The 22,516-nt window shown below is 52.0% G+C and overlaps 1 protein-coding gene across 2 annotated transcripts; it reads right to left on the reverse strand.

Annotated features, from left to right (window-relative positions):
- Positions 1–5,439: 5,439 nt before the first annotated feature.
- Positions 5,440–22,483, reverse strand: SPPL2B (signal peptide peptidase like 2B; the record flags this gene model as incomplete). Of its 2 annotated transcripts, none has more annotated exons than XR_014543336.1 (15): positions 5,440–6,911; positions 7,757–7,991; positions 8,973–9,050; positions 9,405–9,504; positions 9,991–10,053; positions 10,303–10,377; positions 10,580–10,661; positions 11,056–11,172; positions 12,584–12,680; positions 12,769–12,911; positions 13,488–13,627; positions 13,819–13,908; positions 16,758–16,940; positions 19,343–19,462; positions 22,265–22,483. XR_014543336.1 is itself a non-coding variant. In XM_083594555.1 (15 exons), 15 exons carry the CDS (start codon positions 22,481–22,483, stop codon positions 6,600–6,602), a joined length of 1,980 nt encoding a protein of 659 aa, XP_083450681.1. In that variant the 3' UTR covers positions 5,440–6,599. The 2 variants fall into 2 exon arrangements, 1 of the variants encoding a protein (XP_083450681.1); XM_083594555.1 differs by having other exon boundaries at positions 7,831–7,991.
- Positions 22,484–22,516: the final 33 nt, after the last annotated feature.

Genomic DNA, 22,516 nt, shown 5'->3' on the forward strand with positions numbered 1-22,516 from the left:
TTATCTCTCTCCTGTTTTGTTCGAAAAGTAATCAAACAGTCTCTCACCTTGTTCCTCCTTTGTCCTCTTCCGAGTCTAAATGCACTCACTATCTTAAATTCTTCCTTCCCCAAGTCCTGTTGCCAAAAATCTGTAAATTCCTGTGTAAGAAAATCAACCAGATAATCTTTCTCACGTTCTGGTACAGCCCTGATTCTTAAATTTTTTTGTTTCTCTTTCAATTCAATCATAGACAATGTCAAACCATGGTCCTCCAATTGCTTATATACTGGTGGTATCTTCTCTTGAGTAGCAGTTGCAATCTCTTTTGCTTCTTCAGCTATCTTTCTAGTCGAAGCAGATTCCTGTAGTAATTTTTCAATAGACTGTGTATTGGTGTTCACCTTCTGTCCCAAATTATTAATACTTGTAGTATTCAAGTCAATTTTAACTGATGCTTCAGCTACTTGCTTATTTGTCTCTGCCACCTGCTTAGCTAAATTTTCCAAAGATTCATTAATTTTTCCAAGTGCTTGTGCCAAAACATCTTCAGAAGACATAACTTTTGGTTTGACCTGTGGCAGTGCAGCCCCTGATGTTCCAGATGCACCAGATATTGAAGGCCTACGCTGCTGCGCAGTATCTGTCCTGTATTGTCTTCCAGACCTAGTAATCTTTTCTTGCGCCAGCTCTAACTTTCCTCTCCCATCTGCCATAACACTCTCATGAAAATCCAAGGCCAATCCCACGGCTAGAGATTGTTTTGAAAAGGAATTTTCCTGTAGGCCAGATGTTTTCGTAGCAATGTCAAACCTCCTCTAGGGGGACACAGTAACATCCAAAACTTGCCACTTTTAAAAACAAATATAGTCCTTATAGGTCCCCCAATTCACTTAAAAACAACAGTTTCAGTCCACTTAAAAAGTTACTTTAAAACCAGGAGAAGTCCAGAAACACTGTATCTCTTTTTGCAGAGCTAAATCAGGAGTCCTCTGCTTTCCACTGAGCGGCTTTCCTTATCTAGAGGCAGTCCGTTCCCAGGTTTCAGGCTGCGGATTTTAACTTCCTTTTCCTCTTATTTTTGCAGGTAAATACACCTCAAACTTTCCCCCCTCCTCTCCTGCAAACAGGAGGGGAGACCGCTTTCCTGATGTTAAGATTTAAGTCTTTTTCCAAAATGTCTTTCCAAGTTTCCGCTTTACAGTCTCTTTGCTTTGATCTGTTTACAGTAAGGGAAGGCAGACAACCTCCAAACCATCCTAAGTATCTTCGCAGAAGCTTACAAAAAGCTTGGCTCATCGCTCAGCATCCAAAAACCCAAAGTGCTGCACCAACAACTACAAAACAACCCCTCTGCAGCACCACAAATCCAACTCAATGGTGTAACGTTGAAAAGTGCCAATCACTTCTCCGATCTGGGCAGTTATATTTCCACAAGGGCTGACATTGAAGCCAAAATCCAGCTTCGCCTAAACTCGGCGAGTACAGCTTTCTCCTGATTAAAGTGCAGAGCGCTTGAGGACCGGGACATTCGCAGGGAAACCAAAATGCTTGTTTACAAAGCTATTGTAAACAACCTTACTGTATGCTTATGAAACATGGACCACTTATAAGTGCCATCTCCAACTCCTCGAAAGATCCCATCAACAGTGTCTCTGAAAAAATTGACACATCACTTAGGAAGACAGGCAAACTAATGCCAGTGTACTGGAAGAAGCAAAGATCACTAACAATGATTCTTCAGCGTCAACTTTGCTGGACTGGTCATGTTGTGCGGATGCCTGATTATTGTCTTCCAAAGCAACTACTCTATTTCGAACTTAAAAATGGAAAGTGTAATTGACTATGCTACCACTCTTGACTATGCTACCACTCAGTCTTGACTTGACTTACCACGGTCTTGACTATGCTACCACTCAGTGGATTTGTAACTGGCTGACTGACCGAACCCAAAGGGTGCTCATCAATGGTTCGTCTTCATCCTGGAGAAGAGTGACTAGTGGGGTGCCACAGGGTTCTGTCTTGGGCCCGGTCTTATTCAACATCTTTATCAACGGCTTGGATGATGGACTCAAGGGCATCCTGATCAAATTTGCAGATGACACCAAACAGGGAGGGGTGGCTAACACCCCAGAGGACAGGATCACACTTCAAAACGACCTTGACAGATTAGAGAACTGGGCCAAAACAAACAAGATGAATTTTAACAGGGAGAAATGTAAAGTACTGCACTTGGGCAAAAAAAATGAGAGGCACAAATACAAGATGGGTGACACCTGGCTTGAGAGCAGTACATGTGAAAAGGATCTAGGAGTCTTGGTGGACCACAAACTTGACATGAGCCAACAGTGTGACGCGGCAGCTAAAAAAGCCAATGCAATTCTGGGCTGCATCAATAGGAGTATAGCATCTAGATCAAGGGAAGTAATAGTGCCACTGTATTCTGCTCTGGTCAGACCTCACCTGGAGTACTGTGTCCAGTTCTGGGCACCACAGTTCAAGAAGGACACTGACAAACTGGAACGTGTCCAGAGGAGGGCAAGCAAAATGGTCAAAGGCCTGGAAACGATGCCTTATGAGGAACGGCTAAGGGAGCTGGGCATGTTTAGCCTGGAGAAGAGGAGGTTAAGGGGTGATATGATAGCCATGTTCAAATATATAAAAGGATGTCACATAGAGGAGGGAGAAAGGTTGTTTTCTGCTGCTCCAGAGAAGCGGACACGGAGCAATGGTTCCAAACTACAAGAAAGAAGATTCCACCTAAACATTAGGAAGAACTTCCTGACAGTAAGAGCTGTTCGACAGTGGAATTTGCTGTCAAGGAGTGTGGTGGAGTCTCCTTCTTTGGAGGTCTTTAAGCAGAGGCTTGACAACCATATGTCAGGAGTGCTCTGATGGTGTTTCCTGCTTGGCAGGGGGTTGGACTCGATGGCCCTTGTGGTCTCTTCCAACTCTATGATTCTATGATTCTAATGCTGTGGTGTTCAACAATAAAGGTTTAAAGACTTTCTCATAGCAAATCTTTTTTAAAAAAATGCAGTATAAGCATGGATGATTGAGAAACATCGGCCTGCGAGAGCTCCAATTGGAGAACAGCCTTTACCAAAGGTGTCATGGACTTTGAAGACACTCGAACTCAGGACAAAAGGGAGAAACATGTTAAGAGGAAAGCATGCTTGGCAAACCCTCACCATGAACAACTCCTGCCCGGAAACCAATGTCCCCACTGTGGAAGGACCTGTGGATCCAGAACTGGCTTCCAGTCACTTACAGACTCACTGTTAAAACCATGTTCATGGAAAACAATCTTCCTTGGCTACAAGGGATTGCCAAAGTACTGTAGGTCAGCACCCACTGGTTGATCCCCCTTCCTTTCCTTACTATGGCTGGAGCTGAGTCAGGGTCTCCAGCCTCCAGGATGCTGCTATTTTGCAGAGGAATCCAAGCACAACTGGGCACAATGCAAGCAACCTGAAGCACCTGTCACTTGAGCAGAGCCAATTCCCTTTCTCTGTCCTTTAAAGAAACCGCGAAAACCAGTTTGGAAAGTGGAATGCCCTGGGAAGTGTGGGGTGAGCTGCTGATCTGATCAGAAGATGGAGAACTGCCCTGTAATTGGATGGAGAAGGGTCATTGTGAAAAAGATGGTTTTGAGCAAGTAGGCATCAGAGGGAGGAGGATGTCGCCCCCCCCGAAGAGCCTCTTGCTGCCAGAGCAGAGACAGAGGCCACCTGTGTTACCTGCTTATCATTATGGATGAGAACAAGAGATCATTGTCATCCGGCAGCCTTTGATTCTCTGCAGCTGAGATGAGTCACATTCAGGTTCCACCAGTGGAGCCTTTGAACTGGCTGGGATGGGAGCCCCCCCTCCACCCTCTCTGGGCGCCCTGCCAGGCCACCCATTGTCCATCTCCATTTTGCTGCCAGCAAAGGGGCCCGGCAGCCCCGAGGAGCCCAGGAGTCTCCCTGAGGAGTTGTAGCACCAATAGCTGAACACTGGGAGCAAGGCAGAAGTGCCCCCCCAGAAGGGGGGAGGGCCCCCTGGATGTACTAGGCCAGGATCGGGGGGAAACCTCACAAAAAAGAAAGCCATGCTTCTGCAAATAAGCAATTTCCTGGCATGGGAGAAGTGGCTGAAGGTGCTGCTGTCTGAATGTGGAACCTTCTGCTGGCAGCATAGTCCTCTCCCCAGGGCCAAAGGACGTCACCACATCCTTATCCAGGAACTCACAAACCTGCAAGCCTGGGTCACAGCTTTCATCTGTGAAGCAAGAGGGAAGCTCTCAGAAGTGCATTTTGGGGTGCAGTGATTTGTTTCTCCAGAAACCTGTATCAATGCTGGCTCCTTTCCAAATCTCCTGCGGACACCCCCACCTGCAAACAACACTGTGCTCCACGGCTCTGATAAGCAGCTAGTCCTGAAAGAGGAAGTGGAAGATGGCAGACAAGTCCCTAGCTGAGTGCTGCCATTTCCCCCTCCCTGGATCACACATTTTCAAAGCCTGCCATCCTTCCTTCTCCTTCAAAACTGGCATTTCTCGTTTCAGGGCTCCCCTGGGCCATGGCGGTAACAGTGGGGCTGCCCTGAACATCCCTTTCGAAAGCCAGGCAGTAACCCAAGAAGAGAGCTCAGCTGTGCGGAGCTGCTGCCTAGAGCCAGATTTGAGAGGCGGCGGTGGGACGGGGAGCACAGCGTGTACCAAAGGACAGCTGCAGTCACGTAGCACCCTCCCTGGGACGGACGGGATCTTTCTGCGGGGTTCCCCCTTAAACCTGGGCTGTGGTTGCCACAATAGAATGCCTACTCGCCATTTTTGCCCCAGTGAAATTTTCTATTGTTGAATTCAGGGCTTCCTGAGCAGGAATAAATGGGGCCCAGAGAAGTCGCTGCCATGGGGAATCCCAGCAGAAGAGGCAGCTGCTGGATGAGGCCAAGGGGGGTCCTGCCTCACCCAGCGGCCGACCAGGGGCTTCAATGGGAACCCTGCCAGCAGGATCAGAGCCACTCCTCTCCTGTGACTTCCAGGGATTATTAGGTTGTCTTTGTTCTCACTTCTATTCTGTACTTTGTTCAAATGGCAATTTTATATTGTGAACAGCCCTGCGATCTACAGGTACAGGTCGATAGACAAATTTGGCCAACAGTTAAAATAAAAAATGCAGCTCCCCTTTGCCAGTCAAGGCAGGGGGGAATTGAGTGGGAAGGGGTCCCAAAGGCCAACACACTAAGACCACTTGCCCTTGTGGGGAAACTCCACCCCCTCCCATTTGCAGAGGCCAACGTCCCCTCCCTGCCTGACGCAGGAGAGGGGGCCTCTGCCTGCGTGGCGCCTGGGGGTGTCCCAGCAGCCTAGACCACCCCCTCCACCTCCCTAGGAGATGCTGAGAGGAGCTTCAAGAACCAGAAGACCCCCAGATGGGATGGAGGGGGTGAACAAACAGACTCCGGAGCCCAGACTGTGTCCACGACTGATGCTTTGTCAAGTTTATTCTCCCAACCGGCTTTTGTAAAATAAAAGTCCCATATACGTTATTTATAAAATGGCTTAAATTAAGGCATAATCCTGCAGTGTCTAAGACAAGCGTCCATCATTCTGCACAAGCAAGAGGGGAGGGGAAGGAAGCCCCCACTCCAGACCCAGGAAGGGGGAGGTGGTGGCTGCAGCCCCACCCCCGAGATGTGCTCTGCAGAAGCCGGGAGATGTGGCAGAGCTGCTGCGTCTGAGTCCAGAAAACAAAAAAAGGGTCACCAACAACAAGCGATACGATATAATAGGAGGGGGGAGAGATACACAGAAAGACCCACAGAGGGGAAAGGGCCCCCCCAAAAGAGACCCAGATAGGAGGGAGGGGGTGTCCACACAGGATCAGCCCCCTCCTCCCCCAGGGCTGGGCTGCCTTGCTGCCAAAGGTGGGAGAGGGGGGTGTCTCACGCAGAAGATTCCCAGAGCAGCTCCAGAGCGGACCAGCGCCCCCCACAGCACAAGCTCTGAGGTGGTGCCCCCAACTGCCCCCAAAGGAAGGTGGAGCAGACCCTTCCCAGTGGCCTTTGCTCCTTGGCGCCTTTGCAGCCAAAGTGTGCGATGGGAGGGCAAATGAAGCAAAGCGAATGGCAGAAACCAGAGATCCTTGGGGGGGGGGGGGAGAAGCTCTTTTGGAAGCAACAGAATCCAGCCCAGACACGGCCAGAAAAGAAGCAGGAAGCGGGGTGGGGGTCCCCTCCTCTTTTCACCACCCAGTGATCCTAAAGCAATGCCAGCACAATCCGTCCCCCCCCAAGCTCAAAATACTGCCTATGTTTTCCTAGGAAAAGTTATCTGAATACTATCCCAGCATCATGAAACAGGAAGGGAAAGGCGTCTGCTATTTTGCTTTTAAACTATCGCTGAAATTCTAACCGGGACCTTCATTAAGCACCATATTGGGGAAGGGGGGGATGCCAGAAGAGCAGCGCCTGCCCTCTTCTTCGCACGCAGTTTCCCGGCGCTCTATGGCCAAAGGGACGTGGTGCGCGTCGGTGCTGGGTGCGAAAGGCGGCAGAGTCCGTCTCATAGTTAGTCTCAAGTTAGTCTGTGATGGGGAAGGAAGGGAGGGAGGGATGGGGGCGAAAGGGGTCTCCTAGTCAGAGGGGCTCTTGATCCCGTCCTCCCAAGCGCCAGGCTCTTCTATATGGGGCGGCTGTGGGGAAGCCTCTGTGGGCTCAGTCTGTGCAGCTACCGCCTCCTCCTGCTCCTCTCCCAGGAAGGGGGCAGAGCCAGACGCCTCTCCTCCGTCGTCCGCGGGGCTGCCGCCACCGACCATCTCTTCCACGGGAGTTGGGGTGGCTGGTTGGTCCTTGGCTTCTGGGCGAGACGACGGAGAAGCCTCCTCCTTGGGGGCCGCAGGGCAGCTGACTGGGGAGATCACCAAGGGGGGCTGAGGTAGGTCTTTCTGTAAGCAGGAGCAGCCCCACATTACAGGGGAGGGGAGGGGAGGGGGGAGAGAGAGAGAGAGAGAGAGAGAGAGAGAGAGAGAGAGAGAGAGAGAGAAGGGTAACTACAACACAGCCGTGCTTTTGTACAGATGCTCCCCTCATCCAGCCCAGGACACCCAGGAGTGTCCAGCTCCCCTCTAGACTGGCCCAAATGGAACCAGGGGGGCTGCCAGGATAGGCCTGATCTCATGCAGTTCACCCAGGCCAGCCCCATCTCCACTTCCAAGCCTGACACCAGCCTTTTGAGGGCATCTGAGGAGTCCAGTGGCTGGATCCTGCCCCAGGCCCACCCAGATGAGCATTCAGTCCCACCCCCCAGAGGAAGCCCCCCCCCCATGTGACAGCAGCAACTCTCCCCACATGGGAGCCCTGGGTGGTGGCACTACAGAGGCAGCTGGACTCTGGAAGGCGGAAGGGCTCCTGCTTGCGGGCTTCCCTTGGGGGCGTCCAGCTGGGCTCAGGGGAGCCCTCAGGCCTGATCCAGCAACACCCATGAACGCCTCTTGCCCCTTTCCAAGACGGCCCCCCTCTGCCCCCCACCTGAGTGACGGAGAAGAACTGTGGAGCTGGAAAGGGACCCTGAGGGTCGTCTAGTCCAACTGCATGCAATGCAGGAATCACAACATGTGGGGAGGAAAGCTGGCCATCTGTGGCTTCTCTGCCCCCCCCATGTGCCATCCTCCCTCACCCCAGCCATGAATGGTGGCCTCCTTTTGGGGGAGGAGGGAGGTCTGCAAAAGCCACTTCCAAAAAACTCCCTTTTGGGGGGTGGAGGATAATGCCAACAAGAGTTTTACTCAACTTTAATTCTAGTTAGGGGGCTTTTATCTAACACTGGCCTTTTCTGGAGGAGACTCAAATCAAAGTGGTATTCACCGCAAATCCGCTGCCCGTCCAGAACATGGGCAGCTCCTTGCGCCAGAGCGCCACCACGAAGCTGGTGAGGAGTGTGGACGGCACCAGGTACAGCAGCGCTGGCTGCCCCTTCTGCATCAGAGCGAGCGCCACAAATGTCACCAGGAGGCCCAGGCCGTAGGCTGCAGTGGGAGACAGGGGAGAGAAGGCGGGGGCTCCTCTTCAGCTGGCAGTCACCCAGAAAGTGCCCCCCTGTCTTTCTCACCTCATCTCATCTGTGGGTAAATTCTCACATGGGAATAAACACCTCTGCCCCTTCCAGCTCTGCTTCAAGGATTTATGGAACATAATAAATTATAATGGAAAAGGCAGGAAAACTCAGCACAGAGAATCGTTCCTCCTCTCTGCTCTTCAGCCATCTGGACAGAGGAGCAGTTAGGGCTGGGCAATATTTGGCTTTCAATTTTGTGATATATCACCAGCTAAATATTGTGACAGACTGATGTGTTATGATGTCTGAAATGAGGATGGAGCTACGGAGAGGCTTCGGCTGGCTTTACAGTTTTTCCGGCGTCAGTATTTTTTGCATAGCTATGCTATGCATACACCCACATCATGATTTGTGATATATTGCCAGGTCAAAAATTATGGAACCGATATCATGAGAAGAATGTCAAGCTGATTTTGGATGTTATATCAATTATCACCCAGCCTATAACAGTCACCACCCTTCTCTCCTTCAGAGCCTAATAAAGAAGTCGGATGCTATGGGAACCCCGTTGCTGGGAGAAAACTTGCTGCTAGGGGCAAAACAATGCAGGGATCCTTTCCAGACTGCACTAACACTGTCAGTCCTGTTGCATACGTGGAGATGGGCTGCACCCAGAGGGCTCCCAAGGGACCTGATCCACCCACAAGAGAGCCACTTCTCAGAACAAGAGCTGAAAGGCAGTGCTGTTGCTGAATTTACTGGCAGGCTCTGCAGTTTGAGGCTCTGCACAGCTGCTGCTTTCAGCACAGCTCATGGCAGGAACGTGGCACACAAATGAACTCCGCCAGTCCAGGGTGGGGCGAGAGGTAAGAAGAAGGGACTGCTGGGTTTCCCAAGGGTGGAGGAGGAGGCAGGTGTTGGCAAGGATTGGGGGGGGGGGAGCCAGACATACCAATGGTGCAAGCGACAAAATAGACCCGGGAGGACTGGACCTGGATGTCAAAGCGATGGCAGTAGGCCACCAGGAGCCCTGGGGAGGAAAGAGGAGGGAGCCTGAGGCAAGGGAAGGAGTGACAAGGCCAAGCAGGGACACTCCCTGGAGCCCCACCCCAGCATCCCCCAAGTGGAGCAGCAGGGAGGCTGTGTTCCTCTGGCCTGGCCCTCAAAGGTAGACTGCCTCTAGGAGCAGCTGTTCCCTTGAGCTGCCTCAAGGGAGAGGGCAGCATCCCCACTGGACCAGCCCCAAGGGACCCTGCCCTCTCCTCTGCCAGTCCTTCTCTTAGGGCCAGGCTGAGGGGCTCTTCTTTGCCTTCTGCAGGCCGAGCGGGGGCTCAGCCCCAAAGCCACCTCGCCCCCCAGCAAGGTGGGAAGGGAGAGGGCCTACCTGGAACCAGAATGTCCCCGAATCCCAGGAGGGAGAAGGGTCGGTCACACAGTGCCAGCGGAGAGAAGTTGAGTCGGGGCACCTTCAGCACCATCGGAAGCTGCCGGGGGAAGGGGGTCCATCCAGGTCAACAAGAAGCCCCTCTGCTCTCCCAAACGGGGCCAAAGCTCCCACAAGCCCTTGCCCCACAGAGGAGGGAGGGTATCTGGCATTCGAAGCAAGGAGGGGGTGACAGGGGATGGCACAACCCAAAGCCCCCCAGGCATGGGGAAAGCGCCCTGCGCCCAAGGAGAAAGATGGAGGAACCCCAGAAGTGCCTCTTCTCAGGCCTGACCAGAACCCAAAACTGAACCTGCCTGCTCTCCAGGGGTGCTTCCCGACACCACTTCCCTCATGGCTGAGGAGTCTCTGGGCCATTCTGGGTCTAGATCTGACGGGGTGGAGATATCCTAGACCCAATACGTGTTTGGACCATGACCCCCCCGACCCCTCACAGCCTCTGGCCTTCTCCCAGGCTCATCCTGCATCCACCAGGAAGAGGCCATCTCCCCCTACCAAAACCCGGGACCCTCTGGCAGCCCCTCACCTTTTCGTGAGTGGCGGAGTCTGTGGGGCCAGCAGCCACTTCCACCATGATGCTCTCTCCTGTCTGGAAGGAAAATGTAAGGAGGGGCAAGAGGACAAAAAAAGAAAGAGGCCTGGGGAAAGAGAAATGTTTTTGCCTGGTGCCTGAAGACATGCAATGAGGGTATCAGGCGAGCCTCTCTGGGGAAAGAATCCCCATCGGAGAATCAGGAAGGGGCTTCCGATGGCCCCAGCGGAAAGACCCAGCCCAACTCCTCCCGATCAGCCCCACACCCCCATTTGCAATGCCCACCCTGTCAGGCCAATTATGCACCTTCGTCAAGTATGGCGTGATGAAAACGAAGAAGACGTCGTAGACAAAGAGGACCAGGAGGAGCAGCGTGCAGCCCTGGGGGGCAGGAGGGAAAGGGATGGGTGTCATTCCCAGAGGCTCACTGATGATTCTGCCTTCCCCCCTCACCCAGGTTGGCTTTCTTCTGGCTCTTGAGTCGCAGAGTACATTGAGAGGTAGCCTCAGGCCAAGCCAGGAGGCCCATGTCAGCCTCCCTCCCCACCGTCCTGGGGATGAGCCCCCCCCCGCAAAGCCTTACCTTGAAGGTGGGCAAGCGGATGGTCTTGAGCATGTAAAGGCAGAAGGCAACTCCCAGGGCGTCCTGCAGAATCCAGGCCCACCTGGGGGAGGAATGGCCATGGCTCAGGGCAGAGGGCAAATAGCCCTACCCCCTCCAACAGCCGAGGGAGAAAGGTCAAGCCACTTCCCCTTGGGCTCTCTCCGGTCGCCCTTCCTCCCCCCATCCCACTTCCTCTCAAGAAAGAGCCCCCATGGCCAGCTGGGGTGGGGGGTTCTGGACATTCCCTCCGCCCTGCGACACGTCCCATTTCGCCCTGTGCCCAAGAGGACACTGCAGAGCTGGAGAAGGGGAAGAGAAGAGGAGGAAGTTGCTTTCTGGAGCAACTGATGCAGCTGAGGAGTGCAAAATAGCATGCGGGGGGAGCAAGGGGCTCTTCGAAGGGACAGGCGCCCCCCCCACCAAGGGGAGAGAACAAAAAGCACCGCATCACTCACTGGTCCTCATTGCGGAAGATGCCCCAGACCAGGCTGATGGCGACGCAGAAGACAGCCAGGAGCAACATGCGCACTTGGGGGCGCTTGTGGAAGTAGGGCAGGTTGTTGTCGGGGACCCTGAGGACAAGAGGCGGGGTGAGAGGCCTGCACCCCACTTGGCAAGTGGGAGAGGGACCTCTTGGAGCCTCCACCCCAGAGAGCTGCCTGACGCCGAGTCAGGCCTGCTCCATCGAGCGCAGATCTGCCCCCACAGGCTGGCGGCAGCAGCAGGTCTCCAGGGAAGGAGTCTTTGCTCAGCCTGAGTTGGAGAGGCTACTACTGGGGAGCCTGGCACCTTCTGCATGCCAAGCAGGTGCTCCATGCCCATGGGCAGAGTCTCCAGGGGAGGTGGTGCTGGGGAAAAGCCTTCCCTGCCCGAGGCCATGGCCCGAGAGCTGCTGTCAGTCAAGGTCACCAAGCCAAGGTCACCAAACTCAGCAGTCGGACTATTTTTTTCTATTCTATGGGCTCAGGGATGCTTAAAAAAGACAACCTTCCTTCCTCTTAAGTTGCTCAGTGCCACCCACTCAACCCCCCTCCCCCCACGCTTGGTGTGGAGGCTTTTGAAAACCAAGGAAAAAGGGGTTGGGGGCCAAATCCAGGAGCCCCCATAAACAGGGGCACAGCTCTGACGTCTGCAGATATAGGGCAATACACGCATTTAATAAATAATAATAAATGGCTGCGCTCAGGGTTCATGCCCTTCATTTTTTGTCCTGGGGCAGGACTTTCAGCTCTTCTATGTAGCTCAGAACAGCCCCCACCACTCTCTTTGTCTGACCTGTGCAAGAAAAAGGCAAAAAGATCTCAGAGATCCCAGCAAAAGGAAGCAAATACAGCCAGACCTGCCTTGCACCGATTCAAAACCCCACAAGTCAACTGCTCTTGGAAAGGGCATTTGTGCACTTGCAAAATGCACAGGGTGGGTTTTCTGCCTGATTGCCAGGGGCGAGATGTGATGAGGCACTGTCTTTCATTGCTTTCATCTTTCTGCAGTGGAAGTGAGGACCTTTCTGCAACAACAAGGTCCCTTTTCTTGTCCAGATGAGTCAACTGAGAGTCGGGAGGGAGCCCAGAGAGCCACGGAAGAGGGGATCCCGCAATGCCCCACATGTACAAGGAGAAGCAAGAGATCCACGTCTTGCCCATCTAATGCATTTAAGAATTCAGAGCTTGTTTCCTAGATACTAGCTGCTAAACAAGACCAGCAGCAACAAAAACTAACAGCCCACACACATTAATATTTTGCAGCCAGGAAAATAAAAATATATCAGAGAGGGAAGGATAAAGCACAGCTGCTCCCAAGTCCCAAAGGAGGAGGGTTTGGGGTTCTGTCCAGCCCCCCACTAGCATTCATGCTCTGATAACCTGATTCTTTCCACGGGGGGGGGGGTGTCTATGGCCAGGCAGGATTTGAACCCAGTCCACTGGCCCCCGCAAGCTTCACTTAGCCAAAGGTGGCAAAGCAAGACTGTCTTCTGCCTCCTACCTGCATTTCCCCAGAGGAAACCTTCGGACAAACGGGGAGAGGCAGCTGTAGAGGCCGATGGAAGCCGCCAGGCAGAAAATCCCAATGATGGCATACACTGCAGGGGGGAAAGGGGACAAGGAAAGATGAATGAAGACAAGGGGCTGGAGAGAGGCTGAACAGGACCGAGAAGCCAGTGCAAGTACCTAGGTGGTCGTAGAAGTAATAGAGCAGGACGAGCATTGAGCAGCACATGACCACAAAGACGCAGATCATGATGGGGGTGACGTCCACTGTCTCGTCCTCGTGCTTCTCCACTCCGTCATCCCGTTTGTGCTTCATGTACCGCCTGCAAGGGAGACGAGACGAGGTCATCCGAGGCTGGAGGCGCTTGCTGGTACTGCACCACTCATGGAGGGGCCAACCGACAAGAGGGGAGGCATCCTACGAGGGCTCAGCAACCCTAAAATGATGCTCAGGGCTGCCGGCCTCTCCCCCCCCCCCCAGCAAAGCAGGGCCTGTCTCCACACTTCACGAAATCATTTGCAGCCATGAGATGTGGATGTTAGCCAATGGCTCCATGGGAAACGCATGGAGGAGGCAACCTATCAGGCTATTTGAGAAGTCATGAGAGGAACACCTAGCAGTGACTCCCTCCAAGAGCTCAATGATTGGGCATGGATGCAAGGAATCCTACGAATCCTGGATCCTGTGCTGCCTCGACCTCACCAAACACCTTCTATGTATTCCCAGGGGCTGGTGTCTTGGACTTAGCAGGTGGCAGCTTCTTCAGAGGTCCCCCATGTTTTGATTCCAGAGAGAGCAGCTCTGAACAGCCAAGAATGCAGGATGAGCCCCATGGCACTGCAGGGAGCTGGGCTGGATGACCCTTAGGGGCTTCTACTGGCCCCCTGCCCCAACTCACTTCTTCACATCCCTGCTCCCTGCCCAGTAGCCTCCGACGGCCACCGTCCCCACAGCCATCACGAAGATGATCACCATGTTGTAGTCCAAGACTGGCTCGTTGGGGGCATACATGGCCACCTTGACCGAGGGCCCAAAGCTCTGAGGAAGAGGAAGAGAGAGAAGGGAGCTCAGCTGACCCTAAAAAAGAGTTGCCCCAGGAAAGAGCTACCCTCCGGGGAACAGGACGTCCTCCAGGAAATGCTAGTGTGTGACTGGCCTTGGGGGCCCCAAAAGCAGTGCTGCCCCCAATGCCCCTGTGACCCTGACTGGGAACGCGGACGGGGTCTCACCCTGCCAATATCCAGCATGTCCGCGTAGCTCAGCAGAGCCACTGGGATGTCGATCTCCTCATATTGACTGCGGTTGCCGGCCGGGGGGACCTGGAGGGAATGAGGGGGAAGAGCAAAGTGATACCACACATACCCCACCCTCCCAGCCTGCCCATCCCCAAAGCCAAATGGTGTGTCAAACTCAGAAGTGCATGCAGGCCCCAATCCTCCGTTTACCCCAGGCCACCCAGCTCACATGACTCATCCCCAGCCTAGCGCATCAATGGCTGCTGCGCATTTGGGGGCAAAACGCATCACAAGAGCAGCAGGAGGAGGGGGGAGGGCACCTCCCAGCCCCAGAAGAGGAGATGAACGGCTTCCTTAGAACTCTTAATTGTTCAGAAAAGATTTTGAAGGGGGACATTAATCTCAGAAGAAGGGACGTCATGCAGAAAGCGAAGAAAATTAAAAAGAAAAGTCAGATGAGTAGAACCGCACAGCCAAGGACAAGGCAGAGATGGAGCTGATTGCCCTGGAGGGGGCAGAATGCCTGCCAGGCCAGGGATGGGAGATGCAATTGCAACCTGAGGAAGGGCTTTAGAAAATAAGAAACTAGGCCAAGAATTTGTCTCCTCAGGTATTAAAAAGAAACGATATGGGATGCAGGTAAAGCCTTCATAAGAGGTTTTTATGAAGCACTCAGCCAGTATTGTAACACATGGCTACAATACTACCAAACTGATCACCTATTCAAGAAGGATAAAATCATTGGATTTGGCAAAGAATAATCAAAATTACAAACACAATTACTAAAAAAAACCCCAAAAAGATATTATATAAAATATACAATTTGTCATTAGAATGGGAATTAAAAGATGAAGAGGTGAAGGAAGTTATGATTAAGTGGGCCAGAGACAAAGGCCACAGGATCCGATTAGACCAATGGGAGAAATTATGGAGAAATGACATCAAATTCACAGCTTGCTTCACAATCAGAGAAAATATAATGAAAATGATGTACCAGTGGTATTTACCGTATTTTTCGCCCTATAGGGCGCACTGGCCCATAGGGCGCACCTCGTTTTTTGGGGGGGAAATGAATTTTTAAAAAATTCCCCCGACCCCAGCCCCCAGAACAGGCTGCTATCCGCAAGCCTTGCGAGCCCGGCGGCAACTCCCGCCGGGCTCCTCAGGCTTGCGGATAGCTTCCTGAAGCCTGGAGAGTGAGAGGGGTCGGTGCGCACCGACGCCTCTCGCTCTCCAGGCTTCAGTGAAAGCCTGCATTCGCCCCATAGGACGCACACACATTTCCCCTTCATTTTTGGAGGGGAAAAAGTGCATCGTATAGGGCAAAAAATACGGTAACTCCGGTCAAATTGGCAAAAATTTATAAATCAAAATCTAATTTGTGCTGGAGATGCAAAACAGAAATAGGAACAATGTATCATATGTGGTGGGAGTACATGTATATCAAACAATTTTGGAGTAACATCCAAGAGAAATTTTTAAAAATGCTTAAAATATCATGTAATAAAAAACCAGAGGCCTTCCTCTTGGGAATTATATTCACTGACAATCCTGCTGCTAGGAAAAAAGTTTTCTTATATGCAACTGCTGCTGCCAGAATTATTATAGCAAATAATTTGAAGGAAGAAAAAAAACCTCAATAAGAGAATGGCAAATAAAATTTTGTGAATACATAGAACTGGCAAGACTTACAGCAGTGATAAGAGGACAATCAGATCAAAAACTGATAGATGAGTGGATCTGTGTGAAGGAGTTCTGGTATAATTCTGGTATAAATATATCAATACACAATGAATGAAATTTATAGAGTAAAACACAAAGAAGAAATGGACATAAGAGGAGGTAGTTAAAAATAATACTGATAGCACAGCGAAAAGAATAAAAGAAATAAAGGAAGTCACACACGGGTGGAGGGGAGTCAAGATTTATGTATTCATGTTTAGTTTATTTTGTAATTTAAGTTGCTTTTTTTGTTATTGTATGTTTAATTGTTTTCTTTTTTAGGTACTAAGTAGCTGCACGTATAATAGGTTTGTTTTGTGTTTGTGAGTATTGCATTTACCAATAAAAAAATCTATCTACATATATATAAAAGCAATTGCAACCTGACTGGGCAGGGGAGGTGAGAAGGGCAGAAGGAATAGTGCAGGGGGTGGGCAGGGGTCCTAGCCACAAGCCTCAGGCCATGGCAGCTAATGGAGCCTCCGGCTTCAGAGGCAGAATGCCTGGGGGCAGCAGAAAGCTGCTGCCTTCGCTCTCATCTGAGGCACGGAAGTAAGAGGGTGCTTGAGTAGATTCTGAGCACAATTCAAAGTGTTGGTGCTCACCTTTCAAGCCCTAAGTGGCCTCAGCCCTGTAGACCTGAAGGAGTATCTCCACCCCCATCATCCAGCCCGGACACTGAGATCTTCTGGGTTCCCTCACTGCAATTAAGTGAAGCCACGGGGAGCCAGTGGTTGGATAGTTTGGCGAAGCTACCAGCATGAGTTTGACCAAACTGTGGGAGGCACTGGAAGACAGAAGTGCCTGGCGTGCTCTGGTCCAGGGGGTCACGAAGAGTCGGACACGACTAAACAACTAAACAACAACAACAACGGGGAGCCAGGCAGAGGGCCTACTGAGTTGTGGCGCCCACCCTGTAGAACACCCTCCTGTCAGATGTCAAGGAGATAACTACACAACATCTGAAGGCAGCCCTGTATCGGGAAGATTTTAATGTTTTATTGGTTGGGATCCGCCCAGAGTGGCTGGGGAAACTCAACCAGATGGGCGGGTACAAAGAAGAAGAAGAAGAAGAAGAAGAAGAAGAAGAGGAGGAGGAAGAAGAAATGGGTCCCATTAGGGGAAAAGGTGGAAAGAATGCCCTAATTCCCGCCAGGCTGGCAGCAGGAAGAAGTGTCGCCTTCTCTCCCCGCCCCTCCCCGGGGACTCACCAGCCTCTCTCGACTGACAATCAGCAGCCCCCTTGCCCCGTTGATCTGGGCCAGCCGGACTTTCTCATAGAAGGTGCAGTTGCCCCGCATGACCATGGGGATGGTGCTGCTGAAGCCGCCGTCGGGAACGTCTGAAGGAGCACACAGGACGGAGACCGTCTGGTCCTGCAGCTGCAGCGGAGACTGGAGGAGGAAAGGAGGAAGAGGAGAACATGAGGAGAGGAAAACAGAGCCCTCTAAGCTGCTCCTTGCCTTCAGAGGAACAACAAAGGAAGCTCAGAATGCCCAAAATGCAACAAAGCAGCTCCAACAGGCCTGAGCAAAGAAGGGTGATTCACCCCAGGGCCAAAATGATCACGAAGCAGGCGCCAGCTGAGGCCCAAGGGGAGGGTGCTCTGATTCATGGAGTTGGTGCTAGCCTACAAACTCCTAAATGACTTAGGAGCCCAATCCTTAGAATCATAGAATCATAGAGTTGGAAGAGACCACAAGGGCCATCGAGTCCAACCCCCTGCCAAGCAGGAAACACCATCAGAGCACTCCTGACATATGGTTGTCAAGCCTCTGCTTAAAGACCTCCAAAGAAGGAGACTCCACCACACTCCTTGGCAGCAAATTCCACTGTCAAACAGCTCTTACATTAGTTCTTCCTAATGTTTAGGTGGAATCTTCTTTCTTGTAGTTTGGATCCATTGCTCCGTGTCCGCTTCTCTGGAGCAGCAGAAAACAACCTTTCTCCCTCCTCTATGTGACATCCTTTTATATATTTGAACATGGCTATCATATCACCCCTTAACCTCCTCTTCTCCAGGCTAAACATGCCCAGCTCCCTTAGCCGTTCCTCATAAGGCATCGTTTCCAGGCCTTTGACCATTTTGCTTGCCCTCCTCTGGACACGTTCCAGTTTGTCAGTGTCCTTCTTGAACTGTGGTGCCCAGAACTGGACACAGTACTCCAGGTGAGGTCTGACCAGAGCAGAATACAGTGGCACTATTACTTCCCTTGATCTAGATGCTATACTCCTATTGATGCAGCCCAGAATTGCATTGGCTTTTTTAGCTGCCGCGTCACACTGTTGGCTCATGTCAAGTTTGTGGTCCACCAAGACTCCTAGATCCTTTTCACATGTACTGCTCTCAAGCCAGGTGTCACCCACTTGTATTTGTGCCTCTCATTTTTTTTGCCCAAGTGCAATACTTTACATTTCTCCCTGTTAAAATTCATCTTGTTTGTTTTGGCCCAGTTCTCTAATCTGTCAAGGTCATTTTGAAGTGTGATCCTGTCCTCTGGGGTGTTAGCCACCCCTCCCAGTTTGGTGTCATCTGCAAATTTGATCAGGATGCCCTTGAGTCCATTGAAGGACCAGCTCCTGCCACACCAGGAAGCACGTGTGCCAAGATCTGCAAGGGAGAAATTGAATTTGACCGAAATGATCACTACTGTTTTTTGTCCAAAATTAATGCTACTGAACTGTTTTTATGATAGATTGCCAGAAGAATTGGTCCCATATAGGATTTTGGCAGATAGAATAGTCATTGCAACTTAATGGAAAACAATCCTAACTCTTACACTATGTGCTTGGCACCTCTCTGGTATATCACGTGTAATTTGAGATTTCAGTGAGGACTAACATCTTCAGACACTTTCAATATGATTTGGCATTCCTTTATTATGCATGTACAACGGAACCATCATTTTCAAGGCAACCCTCATCCCCAGCCATGCAAATCTTGAACTAGGCTTAATAATCTGATAACATTGTGATAGTCTTCACTTGGACTTTGTTACTTTAACCCGTGGGCAATGGGACTCATCCTGCGTGGCTGCTTTGTAGTTTGGTTTCTCACCTTTCAATTTTCGTCTCTTGTTATAATTGTTCTCTGACAAAACGAAATAATAATACGTTTACACAAACACACAAAAGGTTTTCAAAGTTTACGTGTGGCACTGCATGTGACTCTTAATCTCAGAGTTACCGAGTTGGAAGGGACCTCGAGGGGCTGGCTTTCAACCTGTGTGCTGTGGCACCCTGGGGTGCCTTGAAGGATGGTTAGGGGTGCCTTTCCTCCTTCCTATGATGCCCTCTTGCATCCCTGTCTCCCCAAAATTGGACAGCTGTTTGCTGCAGCAGCTCTGGCAACAAGTTCCCCAGGTGAATGGTGCCTCTGGGGCAGGCTAGGGGGTGCTTCCTTGTGGGGCGGGGCGGCAGCTCAGAGACCAGGGGCAGCAGCTGTTTCTGCCCAGAGGACTCCCGAGGAGAGGGGGCTGAGGGAACACTCCATAAGGGAGGGTGTTCGATAAAGGGTGAGAGGTTGCCCACTCAGCAGGCAAGGGGTGACACAACTGGGCTCCTGAGCCCCACAGGGGTGCTGCAGAAAGAATGTAGTTGGTCAAGGGAACTGTGGACTCAAAAAGGTTGAAAACCTCTGGACTAGATGACTCTTGCAGTCCCTCCCAACTCTGTGCTTCTATGACTTTCTGTGACTAATCATTAACTTGACCAAGGATGGGCTAGAGATGTAAACAGTGATGATAAGCAGGGCAGGTGCCACCATGCTAGCTGAGGTGCCGCAGGAGCCACTCACCGCCTTGCCCAGGTCATGGGGCAGATGAGCCCACTGGGAGTTGAAGAGAATGCAGTAGTCCTTCCCCTTGGAACTCCCCTTCTCGGAGAAGACGCGGACCATGCCAAACTCACAGGAGACCTGGAAAACAGAGGGAGAAGACTTGCATCCCATCACCCCAGCAGCATCCGGGCTCACCTCCCATAAGAATGAAAGAAAAACCTCCAAAGGCCAAAGGGAAACCAGCAAGCAAGATTCGAGCACAAGAGCCCTCTTTTGTGGCTTCCAGCAACTGGGATGAAGAAGCATTTCTGCCTCCAACCCCGGAGGTTGGCTAACAGCCATTTATAACCGTATTCTCCTTCATGAATTTGTCTAATCCTCTTTCAAGGTCATCTAAGTTTGGTGGCCATCACTACCTCCTAGGTAAGGGAGTTCTACAGATGGTGTGAATAAGTCCTGTCTTTCACCTGCCTGAATTTTCCAACATTCAGCTTCATGGGAGGCCCACAAGTCCTAGTGTTACGAGGGAGAAAACTCTCCGCACAGGACTGAATGAAAACCCAAAAGGGGCCAGAATTAGGCAGCAAGAGGAAAGCGAGGGGGTGTTGCACATCACTCCAACTTCCCATCAACTTTGCAGGCTCCCAGGTGCCCACACGATCTGGATGCAGGATGCTTTTGAAACTTCCCACACTGCTGTCCACCAGGATTCATGGGCAGACCCCCCGTCAGCCAACAGGGGGGCGTGCAAGGACACCGTGATTGGAGTTGGCAACTTGGGCTGGGAATCTATCTCTCCTTCACTAGGGAAGAACCGGCCACTCAACTGCTGTGGGTGTAAGATTAGAGGGCTCAGGTCTTCGTCTCCATCTGGAGGAAGGGAGAGTCAGAAAGTCACTCCCAAAAGCACCACAAGCGACAAAGCCTGGCTCTCCAGAGCTGGATGCTGCAGGGAATCCCTTGAGGGCAAGGCCCCATCCCGCTGGGGTCTTCCAAGGCATGCCGTTTCTGCAGCCACTGCACCCGAGGTGCACGATCCTGTCTCTCAGGGGGCTTCAATACTCCACCCACTGGCTGCTCTCCAACAACCAGGGGGGAAGGGGGCCCTTTGGGATGCGTGACTTTGTGGTGGTTGCTATCACACCCTTCTCTCCTCAGATTCTTTGAGGCGGCTCAGTTCTCCGACCACACCTTACCTGGCGCCAGCCGGGATATCACCAGTTCTCTCCTCACCCTAGCAAAGTATCTACTTGCCAAGAGGGTCACAACAGCGGCTGCAAAGGACTTTGAATGTCCTGAATGAGGTTTTTGTTTTGCAGAAGAGGCTGTTTAGCTACAGGTGAGGGCAGTCACTGGCACATGCTGGCACCCCCAAACAGCTGGATGGGGGATCCCTACCAGTTGCTAAATGCAAAAAGGCAAATTAATTTCATTGCAGGAAAAAGGCCAGCTTTCCCCCCAAGCATCCCCCACAAGATTAAGTCCTACCACCACCTTTCCTGTGGAGGTGTACCCAGGATGGGTGGCCATGGCAGCGTTCTCATGACCCAGGAGGGCCACTAGGCTAGCTAACAATTCACAGGAACAACAATTTTAAACAGAGTGTCTTCCCCCACCGAAGACAAAGATTAGGTGTTTTTATTTTTGCTTTTATCTAGTTTTTAATTTTCTTTGATGCTATTTGGTTCCATTTATATTGTCACAAACCACTGTGGTATAAGTTTATGAAACAACGGTATATAGTTTTAATAAATTATTAAGTAAGAGGGCAAGGGACAAAAATAGGTTCCCTCCCTGGGGCGTCTCCTGGAGAAAGCGGCTGTGCTCACCTTCTGCCAGCACAGAAACAAGATGTGTGGGCTGAGCAACCCATTTGGGCTGACCCTGCAGACCTCTTCCTAGTGCACTGAGGCTGTGACAGCAGCAGCACCATCACCAAGGCGCAGGGCACAGCCCAACCTGCATCATCGGGGCAGCAAGTCAGTTCATACACTTGTCAACACCCAAGCACTATGTCCTATTTCTCTCTCTCTCTCTCTGAATATGTTTCACACTTCCCTCCCTCCTGGTCTAGGCATTTGCCAGCAGACTTTTCCACACAGCAACTCCTAAGCCCATTACTGCTGGGGACCTAACCAAAAATGACCCTCAAACCCCAAAAGCTACCTCACCAACAGCAGGGAAAGGCTGCATCCCAATGATGACACGCTTGCTGTGCATGCAGGATCCAGAATCAGTCCTTCCTGGAGAGCCATTGGCTGCCAGCCTGTGCGGAGGTGATGCTGAGCTGGGGACTAGCAGCCCTCTTTGTTTCAAAGGGAAAGGTCCTGCAGCTCAGCAGGGCAGAGCGCCCTGGCTCCACACCCAAAGACTGAGCACAGCAAACCAGCTTCCTGCACAACTGTTTTCATGGAGTTGCAAGGGACCCTGAGGATCATCTAGTCCAACCTTCTGCAGCACAGGAATATGACGCTGTCGAAGCGGGGATCAAACCTGCAACCTTGCCGTTATCAGCACCAGGCTCTAAGAAACTTGGCTTTCTAAGCCGCCTTGTGCATTAGCTAGAGGACTAGCGCTCCGCTTTGCTCCAAGGGAAGTGGTGCAGCATGCGAAGCCAATCTCGGGATCCCGGGCCAAGAGATTCCTGCCTTGCAGGGGGTTGGGCTGGAAGACCCTCGGGGGTCCCTAGCGCCCCAGGTGGAAATGGCCCGCTTCCTACGCCTCTGGGGCGCCGCGGAGAGCGAGGCGGCGGGGCCTCGGCCCATTTCGCGGAGGGGGCAACTGAGACGCGCCCCCTCCCGGAAGAAGCCCCGCCTCCCACTGTGGAAGAAGGGCAGCCGAAGAGCCGAGCCCCGACCCCACCTCTCCGACCCGAGGGAGGACTGGAGAGGAGGAGCCCCGCCCTCTGCATGAGAAGAGCCTCCTCTTCCTCCTCCTCACCTGGACCGCCAGGAGCAGCCACGACCCGAGCAGGGCTCTCCGCCCCAGAGAAGCCGCCGCCGCCATCGCCGCCTTTTGTCCTCCCTGGAACCCGGGGGGGGGGCGAGAGGGGAGGGAGGAGGTTCTGCTTCCGGTACACACCGGAAGTGAGCGCCCGGTTACCCAGCAACCCGGAAAGGAAGCCGCTCTCTCCCTCGCGCTCTCTTTCTCTGGGCGCATAGGGATGGGGGGGGGCGAAGAGTCACACAACCA

The sequence above is a fragment of the Podarcis filfolensis genome (assembly GCF_964270895.1).
Source record: "Podarcis filfolensis genome assembly, chromosome: 18".
In the NCBI taxonomy this organism is placed as follows: Eukaryota; Metazoa; Chordata; class Lepidosauria; order Squamata; family Lacertidae; genus Podarcis; species Podarcis filfolensis.